At 40.8% G+C, this 21,014-nt stretch overlaps 1 protein-coding gene across 4 annotated transcripts in view; it reads left to right on the forward strand.

Annotated features, from left to right (window-relative positions):
• LOC100707579 (LIM zinc-binding domain-containing Nebulette) overlaps positions 1-21,014 on the forward strand; it is a 120,663-nt gene that overhangs the window by 85,925 nt on the left and 13,724 nt on the right. For 2 of the 4 annotated variants that reach the window (XM_019353095.2, XM_019353096.2), the window contains 25 exons: positions 430-540; positions 645-755; positions 841-951; positions 1,046-1,156; positions 1,355-1,462; positions 2,666-2,776; positions 3,590-3,700; positions 4,391-4,501; positions 4,606-4,716; positions 4,802-4,912; positions 5,007-5,117; positions 5,316-5,423; positions 6,346-6,456; positions 8,867-8,977; positions 9,116-9,226; positions 9,540-9,650; positions 11,359-11,466; positions 11,638-11,748; positions 11,983-12,090; positions 12,556-12,666; positions 13,448-13,558; positions 16,805-16,915; positions 18,111-18,212; positions 19,175-19,279; positions 19,442-19,555. The exons of the other annotated variants lie outside the window; for them this stretch is intronic. In XM_019353095.2, the coding sequence (XP_019208640.1) occupies positions 430-540; positions 645-755; positions 841-951; positions 1,046-1,156; positions 1,355-1,462; positions 2,666-2,776; positions 3,590-3,700; positions 4,391-4,501; positions 4,606-4,716; positions 4,802-4,912; positions 5,007-5,117; positions 5,316-5,423; positions 6,346-6,456; positions 8,867-8,977; positions 9,116-9,226; positions 9,540-9,650; positions 11,359-11,466; positions 11,638-11,748; positions 11,983-12,090; positions 12,556-12,666; positions 13,448-13,558; positions 16,805-16,915; positions 18,111-18,212; positions 19,175-19,279; positions 19,442-19,555 (2,751 nt within the window). The remainder of the gene's footprint in view (positions 1-429; positions 541-644; positions 756-840; positions 952-1,045; positions 1,157-1,354; positions 1,463-2,665; positions 2,777-3,589; positions 3,701-4,390; positions 4,502-4,605; positions 4,717-4,801; positions 4,913-5,006; positions 5,118-5,315; positions 5,424-6,345; positions 6,457-8,866; positions 8,978-9,115; positions 9,227-9,539; positions 9,651-11,358; positions 11,467-11,637; positions 11,749-11,982; positions 12,091-12,555; positions 12,667-13,447; positions 13,559-16,804; positions 16,916-18,110; positions 18,213-19,174; positions 19,280-19,441; positions 19,556-21,014) is intronic. 4 annotated transcript variants of the gene reach the window in all.

A 21,014-nucleotide genomic window follows, 5' to 3' on the forward strand; every position in this document is an offset into this window, starting at 1 on the left:
TCACACTGATATCAGCAGTTTGGTGTGATTTCTGCTTCCAATAAGGCAACTGCTGGTTGAGCAACTCGGACGCTTTAAGGCTGAAGAGCCGTAAGATCTCTGAGACTGTCTGTATGTAACATGTCATATACAGAATATGTAATAAAGGACTGAAGGATTGTGTCTGAGTCCAGCTGTGAGCGTTAGCTGGAAGTGAAGAGAAGAAAAAGTGATCCTTATATCATTTCCATCTCTGTGAAACTGCTGCCTCCAATTACTGAGCTCATCTCACAGAAGGATGAAGACAGTTCAGATTAGTTTTGTAGTGCTTCCTGTAGGAAATCCCTCTGATTCCACTCATCTGCACGTTTGCTTTGTTTTGGTTGGTGTAATATCTGCTGAGAGACAGGAGACCAGAGTCTGATGCCACATGTTTGTCTTCATTTCTAGAACAAATATAAGGAAAGTGGGAAGAAGAGCCAGACTGTCAGTGTGTATTCCCAGCTGCCACAGACCAACGAAATCCAGTTTGCCAAAGCTGTATCTGAAATACAGAGTGAGGTCCGGGAACATCGTGTGTTTCAGATCTCTTTCAAAGTCAAACCTCAGTCACACTGTTTACATTCGATGCCTTTATTTATTATTTTCCTTTGTTTGTTTTTTAGCGCAAATATAAAGAAGCGGGGAAGAAGGAAGCGTCCAGCTCTCTGTACTCGAAGCTGCCCGAGACTCTGGAAACTCAGCACGCCAAAGAGGCGGCACAGCTGCAGAGTCAGGTACTCATATCACAGACAAGAGAGAAAATACAAACCAATGTTCTTCTTTAGTTTGAATTCTGGCTGTTGTTTGGTGTCTTTGTAGGTGAAGTATAAACAGGACGGTAAGAAGGAGGTGAGCAGCTCTCTGTATCATCAGCTACCTGCAACCACAGAGACACAGCTGGCCAAAGAGCTGAGAGATCTCTGCAGTGAGGTGAGAAACACAGAGACACACTCTGAATGTGAAAGTGTCCCTGCTGTGTGTCAGCCGTTTAAAGTCAGTGTGTGTGTGTGTGTGTGTGTTTTAGGTGAAGTACAAAGAGGAGGGTAAGAAGGAGATCAGTAAGAACTTGTACTCGCTGCTCCCAGAGACGGCAGAGACACAGTTCGCCAAGCAGATGTCAGAAATACAGAGTGAGGTGAGGACCCTGAACGCACCACACAGGGTTATAGTTTCATCAGATCTCAGAGGATCTGTGTCTGTATAAGAAATCTACAGTTTGCAGCACTAATTCTATACGACCACAATAACTGGAAGCTTCATTCAAGACTGTAAAACATAAGTGTTTTTAGGTTTTTCATGTAGGATTAAAAACATTTTTCGTTTTTTTTTTAAGGCAAACTACAAGAAGGACAAAGAGGATCTGCCCAACACTTTGTACTCACTGCTGCCTGAAACTCTGGAGACTCAGTTTGTTAAAGAGATGGCTGAGACACACAGCCAGGTGGGAACCTTTAGTGATCATGACTCTCCTGCCCTTTTTGGACAAAATGTTGTTCCCGACAATATTCTGGGTTTGAAGACTGAATGTGGTCGACTATCAAGTACTTAAGTTGCCCTGCATTGTGCAGAGACCGTATAAAAGAGGGAGACGACACTCGAGGGTCCCAGAATAAACAGCTTTGAGAGAATTCTGTAACTTCAAACACTTGGAGTAAGAATAAAGTCCAAATTCAGATATTCTCAAAGAATTCAAAATTCCCAAAACAATGAAAATCCCCAGACTCTGAATACTGAATGGACTGCGGTTATTGTTTCATATGTGAAGCTGGTATTTTCTCTATTTTAGGACATCTAAGCATTCATCAAATGAGGCTGCTTTTGTCAGCACAGAGCTCCTGTTTTTCCTGCTCCGTCATCGTTCATTCTGGCACTTTGGATCAGTCCAGCATTTCCAGTCTGTCACAGCTCGCATGTCACTCAACACATAATCACCTGACAGTTAATTCAATCGTTGCCAGTGAACTTCTATATACAGGCGTTATCCAAATAGTAGCCCATAAGTCTTGATAAATAAGGGCGTGTTTGGAGTAATGTCTCATCTGCGTTTAGATGTTTCCAGCACTCTGCTGTGTTTCTAAGGTCATATCAACACATCCTGTTCTGGATTTATTAAGTCAAACTGGAAATTTAGGACACAAAACATTAACAACAGAAGACCAATAAACATTTTTAGCATGTTGGAAAACACTTCAAAGACTGATATGGTCCTTAAATGGCAGCAGTGAGAGACGCAGCCCTGCAGCGTGTTGGACGGCTCACAGATACTCTGACCTTAAACCTGTTAAACAGCTCTTCATTAATAAGCTCCAGCCGCAGCACACCAGTGCAAATAAACTTAAAACAGTAAATAACCTCCAACAGAATTCAGTCAGCTCTTTCCGTTTTCCCACATTCATGTCATGTCTTAGCTATACAGGGTCAAACTGGTCACAAAGCTGAAATCCTATTGGATAGATGCAGCTGGTGATGTCACAGAGTGGTTACTAAATTAACTACCAGTTGCCTGCAGAGCTGATAACACTGCTGAGTGAAGAATGAGATATTTCCAGTCACGAGTAGCTGGGAAACAGTTTAAGGCAGGATGAGGTTGTGAGAGTGTGATTGTTCATGATTTAAAGTGTTTGTTTGTGTGTTTGTCTGACAGGTGAAGTACAAGCAGGCGGGTAAGCAGCACACGGCGTCGTCTCTTTACTCCAAACTGCCCGAAACTCTGGAGACCAAACACGCCAAAGAAGTGACTGAACTGCAGAGTGAAGTGAGTGAATCCTTCTGTCTGTTTTTCATGTTTCCCACTCCTCAGGTTTCATTTGCACAAAGAGTCAGCTGATGCTGTCACAGAGGTAGTTTGGTTTTTACTTATTCAGGGCTGGAGATGTCAGACTGTATGATTACACACAGAACAGTGTATGTACAGTGTATAAGACTAAACAGCAGGAGCTGACCTACAGTGCCTCCAGTTGATTAGATACCATCAAGTACAGGAAATCTAAACACAAAGGACCAGAGTCACATAAACACACAGCAGGTAGAACAGTTACAGAGATTTTAAAAACATAATTAAAATGAAAACTGAGAATGAAGAAGAGAGCAATTAGCTGCACAGTGGTGCGGGACAACGCCTCAGCCCAAAGTATCCGTGGTTTAAATCCAGCAGGCGTCTGGACCTGTCTCTGTGCTCTGTATGTTCTCCCTGCGTCTGCGCGGCTTCTCTCCACACAGGCCACACACCTCATCCAACACTTCTTTCACAAAGCTGGTTTGCAGTTTCAGTTTAGTGAATCAAGTCCGGATGGAGGCGAATCACCTGCGTTTCCACTGTCTCAAGGGTTTCTGTTATTACTGTGAAGTGTTGGCTTTATCTTAGTACAGCGAGCTAAAGAAACTCAGCAGGTGACCCGACGAGCTTCTTTTAAATGCAAGTCAAGATAGTGTTTTTCTTCTGTCCAGTAATTTCTGGAACAGCTGTAAACAGCTGTTGTCTGCTGGGAATCAGTGGAGTTTGTTCTTGTTCACAGAGATAAAAAGTTTTTGTTTCTTTTTGTTTACTTGAATTCTTTGTTTCCAACAGAAAAAGTACAAAGATGAGGGGAAGAAGGAGATGATGTCGCCTCTGTACGCTCAGCTCCCTGAAACCACAGAGACCCACTTTGCCCGCGAGATGACTGAAATACTGAGCGAGGTACAGTTCTGCTGTAGATCTTCCATCTTCTGTGAGGGACTTTTTAATCTGTCATTAAGAGACTTTTTTTGTTTCTGCAATAATCCATTAAGTATTAGAAAGACTAGAGAGCATGTACCAGTGACCCACAACATTAAAACCACCTGCCTGATTTCGTGTAGCTCCTCAGATAGGTGTTCAGGACTCCGGGGACCTCTGGGGGTGTCCTGTGGGGGCTCAATGTTTTGAGTAGAGGTCTCTGGCATAACTGCAACTACTTCCAAGGTGCTTGGAGAAAATTACAGGGACGTTGGAAGTGTGGGTTCTTGCGGAGCCTTTGAGCAACTCCAAACATTTCAAAGCTGAGGACCCGTAAGATCTCTGAGACTGTCTGTATGTAACATGTCATATACAGAATATGTAATAAAGGACTGAAGGATTGTGTCTGAGTCCAGCTGTGAGCGTTAGCTGGAAGTGAAGAGAAGAAAAAGTGATCCTTATATCATTTCCATCTCTGTGAAACTGCTGCCTCCAATTACTGAGCTCATCTCACAGAAGGATGAAGACAGTTCAGATTAGTTTTGTAGTGCTTCCTGTAGGAAATCCCTCTGATTCCACTCATCTGCACGTTTGCTTTGTTTTGGTTGGTGTAATATCTGCTGAGAGACAGGAGACCAGAGTCTGATGCCACATGTTTGTCTTCATTTCTAGAACAAATATAAGGAAAGTGGGAAGAAGAGCCAGACTGTCAGTGTGTATTCCCAGCTGCCACAGACCAACGAAATCCAGTTTGCCAAAGCTGTATCTGAAATACAGAGTGAGGTCCGGGAACATCGTGTGTTTCAGATCTCTTTCAAAGTCAAACCTCAGTCACACTGTTTACATTCGATGCCTTTATTTATTATTTTCCTTTGTTTGTTTTTTAGAGCAAATATAAAGAAGCGGGAAAGAAGGAAGCGTCCAGCTCTCTGTACTCGAAGCTGCCCGAGACTCTGGAAACTCAGCACGCCAAAGAGGCGGCACAGCTGCAGAGTCAGGTACTCATATCACAGACAAGAGAGAAAATACAAACCAATGTTCTTCTTTAGTTTGAATTCTGGCTGTTGTTTGGTGTCTTTGTAGGTGAAGTATAAACAGGACGGTAAGAAGGAGGTGAGCAGCTCTCTGTATCATCAGCTACCTGCAACCACAGAGACACAGCTGGCCAAAGAGCTGAGAGATCTCTGCAGTGAGGTGAGAAACACAGAGACACACTCTGAATGTGAAAGTGTCCCTGCTGTGTGTCAGCCGTTTAAAGTCAGTGTGTGTGTGTGTGTGTGTGTTTTAGGTGAAGTACAAAGAGGAGGGTAAGAAGGAGATCAGTAAGAACTTGTACTCGCTGCTCCCAGAGACGGCAGAGACACAGTTCGCCAAGCAGATGTCAGAAATACAGAGTGAGGTGAGGACCCTGAACGCACCACACAGGGTTATAGTTTCATCAGATCTCAGAGGATCTGTGTCTGTATAAGAAATCTACAGTTTGCAGCACTAATTCTATACGACCACAATAACTGGAAGCTTCATTCAAGACTGTAAAACATAAGTGTTTTTAGGTTTTTCATGTAGGATTAAAAACATTTTTCGTTTTTTTTTTAAGGCAAACTACAAGAAGGACAAAGAGGATCTGCCCAACACTTTGTACTCACTGCTGCCTGAAACTCTGGAGACTCAGTTTGTTAAAGAGATGGCTGAGACACACAGCGAGGTGGGAACTGTTTTAGTGTTGTTACAGAAAATATTCTGGGTTTTAAACAAACGGCAAAAGTAACGTTAAGTAGAGAAAATTGTGGTACAGGTATAAATTCCAGGTTAAAAAATCCTGTGGTACAGCATGGTGGTGCAGTGGTTAGCACCACCAAGAGAGTTCCTGCAGAGTTTGCATATTTCCCTGGTGCCTGGAGGAAACCCTCTGTGTGCTCCAGCTTCCTCCTAAATAAAAGCATGTTAGTGTAATTGGTGATGGATGTGAGACTGATGAAGCACTTTAATGCTTAAAATATGGCACTTTATGAATGGATGGTTAAGTGTGGCTTGTTGTCTAAAGTGCTTTGAGCGGTCAGTAAGTTTAGAAAAGCAGTGAAGCAAACAAAGTCAGACTCAAACAAATCTGTAGAAAAGGTTTAAATGTCTTCAAGTAGGAACTGAGGAGCTCTGAGCCGAGACCCACAGAAGGATAGAGAGGCGTGGCCGTATGTGAGACGTTATCAGCCTGCAGCGAACGAACGAATGTCAATGCAAAGTCCTTAGAGTCGAAAATAGGTGTGTGCCCGTCTCAGACACTCCATCATGTTAACACAGGGCAGATAAACTGGCTGCTGTTGTCTATTCTGGTCTTGTTATCAGTGTTATCACATTCAGAGCTCCTGGGTGCCTTTCTGTCCTCCTCCTGTGCAGCAACATATTCACACTGATTTTATTCTCTTTGAAGCACAGCAGAAGCATCCAGTTCTTCCTGTTTACTTGGGTTTTAGTCCATATCCAGTGCATACAGACAAAATAAGCACAATATTAGTCTGGAGTAGATGGTGCTAAAAGCTTTTTCCAACAGTAAACACACATCTTCTCCCATAATGCTGCCTGAGACAGAATGTAAAAACTGTGATAATGAACGTAACATTTTCTTGCAGGTTAAATACAAAGAAGCAGGGAAGAAAGAGGCCAGCAGCTCTCTGTACCACCAGCTCCCTGAGACTCTGGAGACGCAGCACGTTAAAGAGGTTACTGAGCTGCAGAGCGAGGTACACACATCCATTATTCACATTCACTTATCCACTTTTCATGAAGTGGAATATTAGAGCACCAAAACATTAGAGAGCGATTCCCTCCTTTTCATTTACAATCTAATATTTAGTTTGAGCTGGTCAGTGTGAGCATCGTCTCCGTTTGCCTCGCAGCTGTAAAGATGTGTTTAAGGGCAACGGCGTGAACGGTTTTTCCTGTAAAGTCAGGTCTATGAGAACGTCGTGTCTTCGCTGCTGTCGTGCATTTTTTAAGCTGAGAAAAGCTCACACTGAGTGCAGCGTTACTCCTCAAATATTTAATAAATGAGTCATATTTTGCACTTTGAAGACGCTCAGCTGAATGTCTGGGATATTTCCAATGCTGTTTGTAACAGTGAGAGCTTGTCTGCATTATGTCACTGAGGAACAGAAGTCTTTGTAAAGAAACTCAGATATTCAGCAGAAAAACAACAACTTAGAACTGAGAGTCTGTAAACAGCAGAGTTTATGATTAATTCTGTGGTTTGGAGGTTAGATCTCTGTAATCACTGCTGAATTTGTTTTCATTTTATAGTATAGCAAATAAGTTAAGTCACACGATCAGTCAAAGCTTATGTTCAAACTTTTTAGAGTGCATCTTTGAACTGCTGTAGTGCAGCTGTAGTGCAGTCCTGTAGGACAGTGATTGATGAAGGAGAATAACAAGAGTTGCAATGAAAGTGTCATTGCAACTCAGGAAGTCAAACGGAGGCATGAGACTCTTCCAGAAGAGTTTCCCTTTTCCAGGGTTGTTAAGATAGAAGTGGAGCAGGTGGTAGAACATACTGGTCCAAAATCGATTAGGATGAGATCATTGACTGTATTTAAAAGATGGACATAGCCTCTATGATGTCACCCAGAGACTGAAGCCTCAGCATTAGTGTTTTGGATGCCACCATCTTGTTTTTGGGTTAACAAAAGTGCTTATATTTAAACAGCAGGATGGGCTGCCAAGTAATTAACTGGCGCTAGCATGTTAGCAAGCTAGCCATACAGGTGCATTGCACAGACAGAGTTACCTGCTAGTTAAACTGCACCACAGCCATATTATTTATCAGATAATTGCATGAAAAAGCCCCAAAAGGCTCAAGTTCAGTGATTTCAAATAGCCGAGGTGAGGGCCAGTAGACAGCTTGCAGCTACACATCTGTCAGTCAGAGCATCCAACACTACATAACAGCATTCATGAAGTTTAAACAAGTGAGTTAAAAACCCTCTACAGCTGTGTCTATGTCTGTTTCTGTGACGTCTATGACATTGTCATCCTGTCATTGGATTATTCCTTCAATTTGTCACTAGTTTGAAATTTTCTTTATAGCAGTTTCTATCATTTAATTGAGATGTATTTATTTAGCACCAAGTCACGACAATGTTAGCATCGAAGCACTTTATACTGTTAGGTAAAGACCCTAAAATCAGAACCCCAAAAATCAAGTGACCCCCTGTGAGCAGGCACATTGTGATTGTGGGACAGAAAAAGTCCCTTTTAAAGTGAAAGAACCTGCGAGTGTGACGAGAAAGAGAAAAGAAGACAGAGCAACAGTTGGATACTTACCTACATATACTTTCTGCAGTGAATAGAGCTGGATGTGCATAACCAAGGAAGGAAACTCACTTCCATCTTTATCTTATTGCAGACATAATAATATTATCATTATGAATCCCTTTCACTCGGCATGCCTCCCTCTGGTGCTGTATTTTATTTATGATGTTTTTATTTATATTCTGAATAATGCACAGCTGCTTCTTTTGTTTCCAACAAATGAACAGGTTGCATTTTATTTTAGTCGAGGTCAGTTTTCCTGAGTCACGCTGTAACGTTTGGAGCTGTGCAGCAATAAAGCTGTCATCCTGCACTTAAATTAAAGGACCTTTGTTTTATTATCTCTGGATAATAAAACTGTGTTAGTGATGCAGGAAGGATCCAACATCAGCAGCTCTGTAGGACCTGAAGTTAAACAGTTTTTACAAACTTTACAAACAGTGCAGCGCTCAGTTCTGTGTAAATGAAGCATTTCCATAAAACTGAGACACCAGCTGCTGTTCAATCTGAGACCAGCGAGTGTCTCACAGAAAAATGACATTGAACAAAAAAAAGAAATGAAGTTCTAGACTTTATTATCCATCAGTGGTTTGGACTCACTTTCAGCTAGTTCAGAGTTCCAGTTTCACAATAAAAGTTAAAACAACAATAACCACCAAACCAGGCTGAGACTAAAATATTTCTTTATTACAATTTTTTATGTAAACTTTATTTCTTCAGAGTTCTTGTTGTGTTTGAGTAAAAGTCAAGATCTCAGATATTTAGTCAGTATGAGAGTCGTTCTCATATTCTCTCAAGCTCAAGTCTGAATCCATCTCTGCCTGTTTTGCTCTCCCTGCTTTCTAGAACAAGTACAAGCAGAGCGGGAAGAAGGCGATGTCGTCCAGTTTGTACTCTCAGCTGCCGCAGACGGCCGAAACGCAGCTCGCCGCCAAGGTGTCCGACATGCAGAGTGAAGTGAGCTCACACAAATACCCCAGAAGATTTCACCTGCTCTTCCCTCAGTTTCTTCTTCGCTCCTGGTTCCTCCTTATGTCTGACTTAGTTCAGGATTGGGGGTCACTGGGCTTTAGGTCTTTCTTTTTCCCTCTGCAGTGTAAATACAAGGAGAACGGCATCAAGAGCCTCTCTCAGAGTCTCTACTCACAGCTCCCAGAAACAGCCGAGACTCAGTTAGCCAGAACTGTGTCTGAGCTGCAGAGTGAGGTGAGGACAACGAGAGCATTTCATTTTTAGTTAACAGGATAATAGAGTTGTTGTGTCTGACCATGACTGTTAAACTAAGGGATTTAGTCATAAATCCATCCAAGTGTTTTATTATTAACTACACATTAAACACAGGTTTAGGAATAAACTCACAAATTTAACTTTCTAAGAATCAGTGACTCAGTAGTTATTATCATTACACCTGCAGACGCTGATTCAAAAGTAAGTCACTGTCCAACAATGTGGCTTTTTAATGTTCAGTGATGTCGTTTTGAACCTGCAAGCAAATATTTCTGACTGATGTTTTTTTTAGGCCAAGTACAAGGAGGCGAGCAAAAAGGAGGCGAGCAGCTGTCTGTACCATCAGCTGCCCGAAACACTGGAGACTCAGCATGCTAAAGAGGCTACTGAGCTACAAAGTCAGGTACACAGATGAAGTGTGACTCTCAGTGAAAACAATTAATGAGGGAAAATCGAGAGATTTATGGCTCTTTATTGACTTTCTGCAAGCATAACTAAATTATAGCAATCTCCCTCACATGGCACATGATAAATACCTGACATACATATGAATACAACATGCTGACATGTATTATAAAGTATATATTTTCCAAAGTGTCTATATCCATACCAAAATCAGTGCTGTTATTCTCATTTATCTGTGAATTTTATCCACCTCTCCAGGCAACCAGGGTTTAATTTTTTATATGTTTAAAAACTGCAGTTTTTGCCAAATGATAATCCATCTGTTTTGAGAGGACTGGAGTGAGGAGCCAAATACAGACACCAAAGCAGATGGAAGTAACAGAAGTCAAGCTTTTATTTCAGTTTATGGAAAAAAGTTCCAAAATTATCAAAGTCCAAAAGGTGAAGTAACACAGAAATCCAAGAAGTAAACATGAAGAAACATGGAGCGAATAACAGCAACAAACAGGGCTGCACATACAGACGCCTCAACAAGAAGGAAACCTTTGTACTGTCGATGGTCTGGTACACAGCTGCCCACACCCTTCTTTGAGGGCTGGCTGCAGCTCAGGAGGTAGACGAGGTCATACTGATCAGAAGGTCGGTCCTTCGATTCTTGGCTCCTCCCAAGTTGCTCTCTGATGCATCCTTCGGAGTATGAATGTGTGTTAATGGTAGTTAGTAAGCGCTGAAAAGCAAAGAAGAAAGTGCTTGTGTGAATGAGTGTGATTGGATGAATGTGCGCTTTGAGTACTCGAGGAGAGTGGAAAAGCTCTATATAAGAATCAGACCATTGAGCATTTACTGATTATAACAAGGAGACGCAGGTAGAACACAGGTTAAAACAATCAGTGACAGGTGAGGAAGGTTAGTTACAACATAAAACAGAGTTATTAAAGAAAGAAAACAACAAAATCCACAGGCAACAAACATTTACACAGAAAAAGGGAGGAAAAGACAGAACTAAGAAACTCAAGACGTAAATATGTACAAAAATGTAAACGCACAAAGGGAGTATTTGGCATTACACTAAACAAATTTATGCAATCAAATCAAATTTGTTACCACCAGTAAAAAATAATTATTTTTTGTGGGGTTTTTTGTAAAAGTATTGCAGTAGTTCAGACGTTTAAACTGACATTTAAAGGATAAAGTCCTGAAAATAATTTCATGTGTTGACATTTTGAAAAGGTCTAAAGTTGGTGAAATGATTTCTGAAAAAAAAAGAAATAAAAAAATAATATTGTTGTGTGAGGATTTATGGCAGATTTTGTTTGTGTACATTTAAAACATTTAATACAGTATTTATGTGTTTACAATTGTATTAAATTATTTGCACATTTAATTAATTATTTACTTGTGTTTGAAATTTTGGTATCTGGTTTTCATTTGGGGGGTGTTTGTTTTTAGCAAGTTCAGGATCCATTTTTGATTTAGTTTTTGTTCGGCTGAGTTTGAGTAGTTCTTAGTTTAACTCCTGATTTTCGTATCATGTCTGTGTCTACCACTTTTTCTGCGTTGATGATTTTTTTATTGAGCTTGACTGTGATCATTCTTACAGTCATATAAAAAGTCTGTAGATAGATCAAATATCGACTTTTTTATGTAGATTTGTTTTTTGTTACAGTATATGATTAACCGAGTATGTGTACCTCTGTGCTCTCCAGGTGAAATACAAGGAAGGTAAGAAGGAGCTGAGCACCAACCTGTACTCACTGCTGCCTGAGACAGAGGAGATCAAGTTTGCTAAAGCAGTGACGGAGCTTCAGAGTGAGGTGGGCGGACATCCGCAATGTGTAAAAACATGTTGGTCCAATAGTTTCACTGCAGCTTGTTCAGCGATTCCTCGTGTTGATGTGGTTGCAACATCCTAATTTACTGTTCTCATTTTTTTCTGGACTGCTTTTTCGTCATCCCATCTCACTCTGCATGTTTGTGTGCTGCAGAATAAATACAAGCAGAAAGGCAGACAGGAGATCAGCAGCAGTGTTTTCCACCAGATGCCGGAGACCAAAGAGATGGAGTTTGTTAAGCACATCTCAGAACTTCAGAGCGAGGTGAGCTGCAACACGCACCAGGTTTACTGAGTCATTTACACCTATTTGGGTCAAATTTGACAAATTCTGCTCCAAAACTGTGGAGTGTTTAGAAACTAACAGCCCTGTATATTTATGTTCATAGTAATTTATGTCAAGTACTTTTCTGTTCATAGCATGTAAATTTACTGCTTCTCTCAGAGATATAGCATAAGTATCTCTCAATGTGTTTTTTCCTCTGTGCGTCTCTTCTAGTCAAAATACAAGAAGGACAAAGAGGATCTGCCCAACACTTTGTACTCACTGCTGCCCGAAACTCTGGAGACTCAGTTTGTTAAAGAGATGGCTGAGACACACAGTAAGGTGGGAACTGTGCTTACAGTTTGATTGCACATTGAAAATTAAGCATGGATTTAAAAAATAATCCTGTTTAACTCAAAAGCTGCAAAATGTTTCTGTTTTTGCTGGTAACACTTTATTAAAGTCTGGCTTCATGAACTTACTGTAAATGTTATTACAGAGGCTCCAATAGCCTAAAAATCATAAAATTGGAGGTCTTTAATTTGAATTTAGGCTGATTTTCTTTCTGTATTTGTCAGAGGGTTTTTCACTTTTAGAATTGAGTGTTATCTGCAAACTGCTGTATATTCTATACAGCCTTTATGCCCTGCACTCCGTGCCGCATGCTACATACTTCTGTTATAAAGATGTCAGTGCAAGCTCCAAATCTATTCAAACACAAACGAAATCAGATGCACTGTGAGGCGCAGGTGTGTGTTCAGGGTCACTGAGCAGTTATTAATCTCCTGTTTTGTTTTCATCACCCAGAATAAATACAAAGAGGCGGGTAAGAAGGAGATGGTGAAGTGTCTGTACTCTCTGCTGCCCGAGACCAAAGAAACTCAGCATGCCAAGGAGCAGAGCCAGCTGCACAGTGAGGTACGTTTAAACATGCAGTCACTGCTCTCTGAACACATGGGGACTCTGTCACCACCTTTCAGAATCTTATTACAAATAAGTTGATAGTGAGATTTACCTGCACGAAAACTGCTGCTTTTCAGATTTTCTATATATTACAATATAATTTGCATAAAGGTTTTTTGCTATGATAATCATTTAGCAAAAATCTGATATTTTAGAGACAGTATTGTTTCTTATAAAAGGGATGTTTGTGTAGCAACAGACTTTAATATCAAAAAATATATTTAAGGTTTTATGATTGATCATTGAGTCCATCCACAGCACGCTTTCAGGCAGGATTGCTCCAGAATTTGCTTTATTTTTGCCTCATGGGATCATGGGACACCATTTGGGAATGACTGCTGTTCAGCAAACCAACAGGGCATTTCCATTTGTTTACCTGTCACATGTGCTGCTGCACTTTCTGATGGATTTTATGTTGTTTTTTAATCAGTCTGTAGCTTGGTGCAGTGTTTCCAGTTTAAATGATTAAAATCATTAAAATCAACTTAACTGCAAGTTAGGTAGGCATCATTACATTCTGTTAGACCTCAGCATACTGTTGTGATCAGATTTTTTGAGCAGATTTATAATGCATCAGCCTCATAATAATAAATATTTCATTATGAAAATCTCTAATTATGCAGAACTTTAAAATAAAAGTTGGTGAGACAGCAAAGCAAAATGCTGCACTGCTTTTTTAAAAGACGTCCTGATGCGGTCGGTGTCTTTTGATGTGGTTCACGTGTTTGTGTTGCAGAAAGCTTACAGGGAGGAGAGCAAGAAAGAAGCTGGCTGTAGTCTCTATTCCCAGATGCCCCAAACCATCGAGACCGTGTTTGCCAAAGAGCTGAGCAAGACACAGAGCGATGTGAGTCTGACACTGCCTTCACAGCATCAAGTCAGAGACACCAAATCGATATTCGCGCTCTGTTTAACGAGCAAACGGAGCAAATTTGAGATATGCAAGCTGAGCTTTTGAAAGAGCAACAACAGAAAAATATTGAACTTCTCTGCATGTTTTTAAGCAGCAAAGTGATGAAATGTGAACATGTTTAGACAGATGTCACACCTCTGGAATAATAATCTGCTCTGAGTTCACATTTCTAACTAAAGAGCAGATGGGAGGCATTTAAACAGCAACGTCCCGCAGTCCACTGTTTAACACACACACACACACACACACACACACACACACACACACAAACACACTCACACACACTCATGGGAAATGTTTTGTGAATTGGTATCATTTTGTCTGTAGAAGCGTGAAAACAGGGAGCAGCTGTGTGGTGCTCTAGAGCCTGAGGACACAGACACTGACCTACTGTCTGCAACAAACACACACACACACACACACACACACACACACACACACACACAGAGTAAAACAGCAGTGGCAGATTGAAGCTGATAAACTGGGACAGACACACTTTTCACAGACTCACTGCTGGAAACTGACACCTCTGACAGAGATTTTACAAACTGTCCAGGAGCTGGATGCTGCTGGTGTTTATGAGCATGTGATGGTGAATCTGGAGAGAGAAAAGATGACCTGTCAAGGAACAAAATGCAGTGAGTCCGTTTGTTTCACACCTTTCAACAATTCCCAGAAGAGTGCTTTGGATGAGAGATGAAGGTGTTAGGACAAGATGGAGAAGATGCACGAGGAAGTATAAAAAGATAAACAGGATTAAAAACAGAAGGAGGCAGCTGAGTGTTTAAAGGCCTGTCCATGTCCCGGGTGAGGTGTGTCAGGCTTGTCCTGCTGGGTGGAAGCTCAGGGCAGATCCCGGACACTGGAAAAGTTGTGTCTCTATAAGCTTGTGAACACCTTCCAGAAAAACAGGGCATCTGTGCTTAGACTCCTGCCCCGTCACTAATGTAGGTGGTTTTAAAAGACTCAAAGAGCACCAACAATTAAAAAAGTAGATTTTATTTCAGTGCAAGATATGAATAAACTGCAGCAGAGAAAGATCTTCAGCAATCACTGAAAGCTGCACAAACCTCAAATTCTCTTAAGGTTAATCCAGATGTTTGGTGTTTGGTTTGGGGCAGTTTATAACACAGCAGCAGGACACATGTCCTAAACACCAGGATGTGACCGATGTGATGCACAATCCTGGTCTTAGTGAGAGCTGTGAAGAAGCTGTAGCTGTCTAAAGACATTTGGCACAAAATGCATGACGCAGCCTGCTCTCCTATCTTTGTACTGGCTGTGTTGAGAGCCTGTCTGCTCCAACTGATTTGCACATGCTCACAGACAGCTCCACCAGCAGGGTAGCAGGAAACTTGTAATTGCTCATGATTGTACAGAGACCTGCTTTTGCGGTTTTCTACATTAAGCTGAGCAAAGACTTTAAATTGTTGATCATATCATATTCAAACTGTTGCTGCATCTTGCACTTGAAAAGCGGTATAAAAATAGTCAGGGGAGGAAAAATATGTTCACTTTAGCTAAAAAAGTGAATTTATGATTCTCCAGGAGAATCAGAGCGCTAAATCCAGTCTAGCTGTCGTGTTTTTCATTTCTGGTAACCATGAGTGATGTTTTTTACAAGTGTGAAACGTGACACATCGTTGGCGTAGTGTCAGTGTGTGTGTCAGTGTGTGTGTCAGTGTGAATGGAGCAGGTGACGGTCCAGTGCATTTACTACTACAGAGTGGGCGTCATGTGTTCCACCCCCTGGACCCTCTGCCCTGTCAGTGTGTTCGTTTTTCCCCCCAGTATATCAGTGTGTCTGAAGTGGACAGTTTTCAGCTGTGCTACATGTGAGGAAGCTGTGGACAATGTGCTGACCTGATTCTGCTCGAACTGTCTAAGTTGCTGGTACAGAACCTGAATTTCTCTGTTTATTGTACAGATGTTACACATGAGGGGAATTGTTTGGTGTCAGTCAGGCCTGGGGGCAGAAAATCAAAGCTTTGGGTAATCTGGGACGCGGGCCTGATCCTCCTCTGGTTTCATGTCTGCTGACCGAGCAATGCAACGCTAATTGGAGCGCGTAACGTAGACCGCCTTTACATCAGCAGCCCAGACAATCCCAGTGTCTGTAAAACCCTGAAGGAACCAACCGGGACAATAACGTTCAGTATCCTGGTTCCAATATGAGCTGTTTCATATAAAACCAGTTTATTGACTATTACCTACTCAAAGTGTCCAGTTTGCGGCCAATAACAGAGCCGGCTCGGTGTCATCAGCTCTGATTCAAGTCAAATCACACTGATACCACGTGTGCCGTAATAAAAATAAAATGAAAAGAAGAAGCTAAGAAGATGGTTCACCTGATTTGACAACAATAATAATAATAATAATGATAATAATACATTTTATTTGCTTAAAATCTATTAAATGTATTAATGTGTTAAAATGTAATATTTATTTATTAGTCCTAATTATTTACTAGTTACTACTCTACTGCTAAAACTTCATTTTGATTTTCATTTATATTGTAATTTTTTTCCCCCAGTTGTGCTCGTGATGACTTATAGTTACATTAATTAACGTATATTTAGTAGTTTACATGAGTGGTCTACGAGAGTGTAAAAGCTCTTGAAAGTGCATTACATCACTTCCTGTCCTTATACTCCTGATATTATATTACAAGTTTACAGGTATGCAGCTGTTTATATGCAATATATCTAATGTTTGACAGTCTGCAGTAATTATTATTTTCTTCACAGATTCATAGACCTTAAGCATTTTTTTAAATGTAGAACTCTTATTTCTTTATAAAGAAATGACACATTAGCAATCAGTTGGTTTTTGAAACACGATTAAAGCAAAATCCAAACAGAAGGCAGCCAGTTTATTCTGCAGGCCTTTTAACTTCAGTCAGTTTTTGTATTCATTTGTGCATCACGCTGTGAATTCCTCATTTTCACAGTTGGAAGTCGGCTCGTCTTATTTTTAGACAAATGAACAAGTGCGTTTTCAGTCGCAATCCAGCACCAGGATGAATTAGTCATCTGATGTTTTCCTCCCTAAATTTATCAGGCTTCTGTTTTTCTGCGTCTCTCTTTTCAAATCCTTCACTCCTCCTTTTCTTCACTTATTTCATTATTTTTTTCTTCCTCAGTCCTTTTTGACTGTCCTCTCTCTTCTGTCTCTCTGTAGAAGTTCTATAAGGAGAAATATAATCGGGAGAAGGGGAAGTCCAGCTACACCAACATGAAGACGCTTCCTGAGGTGGAGCACGCCATGGAGGTCAACAAGAAGCAGAGTGAAGTAAATATGTGCACTCACACATAATATTTACCTGTCCGTCTGAATCAGTGATACAACCAGCTGTTATGTAACGTTTGTTCATATAACTGTGCCGACAGCAGTTCATCAGCAGAACTTAACAGTTTCTCTTTTAAATTACAGTAAAAGACAACAAATAACTGTTATTTTGCAGAATGAAATGATGACACTGCCGTCAGTTCTACTCGTTTCGTTAGAGGAGAATATTTGTGCATTTCCAGAGTGAGTGTATGGAAACATTCTGTAAGGTACATCAAGGAAACGACAAACTTTTAGATACTGGAAGTATTTTTGCATCCAGAGAAGGCCCCACCTGCTGGCCATTAGAAAGAGTGCAGTCTATGCACAGTCTATGACATTAGACCAGGGTTGTCCAACTCCAGTCCTCGAGAGCTACTGTCCCGCAGCTTTTAGATGCTTCCTTGTTCCGACACACCTGAATCACATGACTGGCTTGTTACCAGGCCTTTGCCAAACTTGATGGTATGCTGAAGAGGTAATCCAATCATTTGAGTCAGCTGTGTTGGAGTAGGGATGGATCTAAAAGCTGCAGGACTGGAGTTGGACACCCTGTATTAAACCATTAGCTGTTATTTTAGTGTTTTTGCTACTGTGTCCTTCAATTGTTAATGCTGTAAAATATAGTCTTCACCTGTTTAATATGTAAAATACATTACATGAATAAATATGTTGGCAAGAGACATGATTTGTGGTGCCAGAAGCCTTCTGGTTTCCATTTATAGTCCATGATTATGTCAGAGCTAATAATAAACTGGAATAAACGGTGGAGGAAAAAGAATCAAAGCTACCAGAGACAAACAAAGATAGTTATCATCAAAGTAAAAGAGCAAGTGGAAAAAGCCCCACTGAGATCTGAGACACTCAAGGAAACACAGGAGCAACTAGGAAAAGACTTAATTATATGATTTTTGTGATAAAAGTGAACACAGTGGAGCTGGATCATCATAAGTGGCTTTACTCATAATGTAGGACCTTCTGTTTCCCGACAGCAGTTTTCAGTGAATTCAGCTTCTTTTCTTTCTGTTTTTATGACCAGTGTGTTTAACAGCTGCTTTTTATCTATGTTTGTAATTTTGAACTTGACTGCACTTTTGTTTATGTTGGTTTTATTAGAGTAACTCCTTCTTTTCTTCTTAACCTCCTCTGCTGGTCTCAGGTCAGCTACAGGAAAGGTAAAGAGGAGCTTCATCACTACAACGCGGTCCCAGACAGACCTGACATCGTGAACGCCACCAACGCAGCTAAACTGGCCAGCGATGTAAGCGTGTGTGTGTGTGTGTGTGTGTGTGTGTGTGTGTGTGTGTGTGTGTGTGAACATGTAACCACGTTCCATCTAACACTCATTTCCATGACAACGTTCCTGTTCAGCGGCTTCTCTCTGAGTGGAAATGCTGATTAATTATAGAAAATGTTCTGCTCTTAACACTGAACTGTCATTATGTAAGTGTGTTTTGTAGCTTCATGGGAAAGTGTGACACGCTTGTATTTCTATCTTTGTGAGGACTTGTTTTGGAAAGTGGGGACATTTTGACCTGGTCCTGTCTTCGGGACAGACCAGGGGTCTCTTTGAGGGTTAGGACTTAGTTTCAGGGGTCCAATTTAGATAAAGACTTAAAAGTACAAAGTATGTGTTTGCATAACATCCAGTTAGCGTTCTTTGTACTTTACAAACAGGAACCGCTAACAGCTAATTCAGCGGTTCACTAACAAGAGGGTTTGTAGAGGGTACAGCAGACGTGGCAGTTTGTGTTGATACAACAACAATCAAATGATCAATAATATATTATTGATTGATTGATTCATTCATTCATTCATTCATTCATTGTGTGGCCCTAATACACTGCAGCAGTTTTTAGTTTTTATTGGGGTTTTTTGTTTCTGATTGTTTTCAGTTGGGTTTTCTTATTTATTGCTGAATACCTGGTTTTGTTAGTATTAGATGCTATTATTATATATTATGTGGATGATGTGTACCAAGGGCAAAATGTAAGGAGTTTGGAACAGATATTACAGTTAAATCTCTTTACTCATGTAGACGTCTCAGTCTCGATAAACTCTGCTCCGGCGCCTCCTGATGCTTGTGAAGTTGACAGATTTATCAAATTACCTAAAAACTAAAACTAAAATAACTAAGTTTAACTAAAACGTCTTTTCACAGCTGTTTTAATATTTTTGTATTTGTTTTATTTAGTTTTTCTTGTGTGTTTGTGACATCTACAGGTGACCTATAAGAGTTATACTAAGCAGCCTGTCTACAGTGACGAGTCTCTTCTGGCCAGAACCGACATCCAGCACGCCAAAGAGGTCTCAAAACTGGCCAGCCAGGTAACACACAGCCTTCCCAGCATGCACTAGTAGCCACTTTGCAGGTCAGCACTATAATGTGTGGTTAAAAGACTTGGAAAAGATAGACTTACATTTTACAGCTGATATCTCCAGTTAGCCTCTAAAATGTTTTCCATTAATGTTTATCTCGCTCTCCTGCAGGTGAAGTATAAGGAGAGCTTTGACAGACAGTTAAAGGGGCAGAAACCTCAATACAACCCGCTGGAGTGTGTTTCCTTCAAACAAACGCAGGCTGCTTCTGCTCTGGCCAGTCAGGTAAGTGAACCGTGGTCACATGATCAGTCACACACAGGTTGAAGTTCTAAATAAAGCACATGATGATCTTTCATCAGGTTTTTTTCTGACTCTAACTGGGTGAGTATGAAAGTGCACTACAAAGGAAAGCTGTTAAAATGCCGCATGTGTGTGCTGTATAGTTTAGTGTGTCCATAGTTTTCTATAAAATTCCTTGTTTTTATTTTATGCTTAATGGGAAAGCAGTACAGAGTGGGAACAAGTTTTTACTCTTCGACTTCTGTGGGCTTCATTATACTAAAGTTAGTCAGGTGTTGTACAGATGTGGTTGTTCGGCTGGTGAAGCAACAGTATGGTTTCCCCTTCAGCCTGAAGTCCTCCCACTCTGTTTGAGAAAGTGAATAAAAAACAATTAGATAGTTTTATGGATTACAGTAAAGTATTATTCTTTAATGTAATCATTTTTGGTACTCATAGTGCAAATATGTTTTTTTATATTCTTCAGAATAATCCGATTTTTTTTCACCTGGAGACATTTTTGTTTTTCCTTTTAGTCACTGAGATAATCGAGTGGAAGAGGGAAAAAGCTGCGTGTGTGTCGTTCTCTTTCACACACACACTCACGAAAATTCAGTCTGTTGTGTGGGCGTAACCATGGCAACCTTTCTAAGGCAAATGGAGTGGGATTGTGGGATGAAAGCTGGAGAAGTTGAAGAGGCTACACACACATACTGGTCTATCTGCAGTTGTGAGGACATTTATTGATATAAGCATTCCTCGTTTTCTCACCCTGAACACCATCATCACTATTAAATATTAAACACAAATCTAAGCCAAATATGAGCCCGGCTCTAACACAAAACCTAAAACTACATCTGAACCTTGGGCAGCCCGCTGGAGGTCAGATGTCTTTACAAAGTCACCATAAATTTCACCCCAAACAAACAAAAAGAGAAAATAAGAGCTGAACAGTGAAAAGAAGCAGCATACAAGCACACACACACACACACACACACACACACACACACACACACACACACACACACACACACACAGAGGCAGCCGTTTTAGTCCACTCACTGCCCACACAGCTGCAGAAAAGAGCCTCCCTACTTCACCGCGTTACATAACAGCTTGTTGTGTTGAACGCTGCCCGGTGTTCAGGAATGCTGCACGTTCACACAGTGCTGCATTTTTAGAAAAGCCTCCCTTTGAGACGCTCAGCATCATGATACATAGGCGGATCTCTGAATGCAGGTTTTTAGTAGAAGAGGTTGGTGAAAGGGGGCTGAAACTGGAACCGATTTTGGCAACACAACTGAAGAAAACATCAAAGTAAATTTTTATATGTGGAACTCAAAGGGAAATTTCTGTTTTTTTAATACTTCTCACACTTTGCTGTTTCTGCAGACGGTAGAAAATGTGGCTCATGTGATGTTCTGACCCTGAGATTTGGGTTTACTTTTTGCCGTTATCTCTG

This window comes from Oreochromis niloticus, linkage group LG9, assembly GCF_001858045.2.
Source record: "Oreochromis niloticus isolate F11D_XX linkage group LG9, O_niloticus_UMD_NMBU, whole genome shotgun sequence".
In the NCBI taxonomy this organism is placed as follows: Eukaryota; Metazoa; Chordata; class Actinopteri; order Cichliformes; family Cichlidae; genus Oreochromis; species Oreochromis niloticus.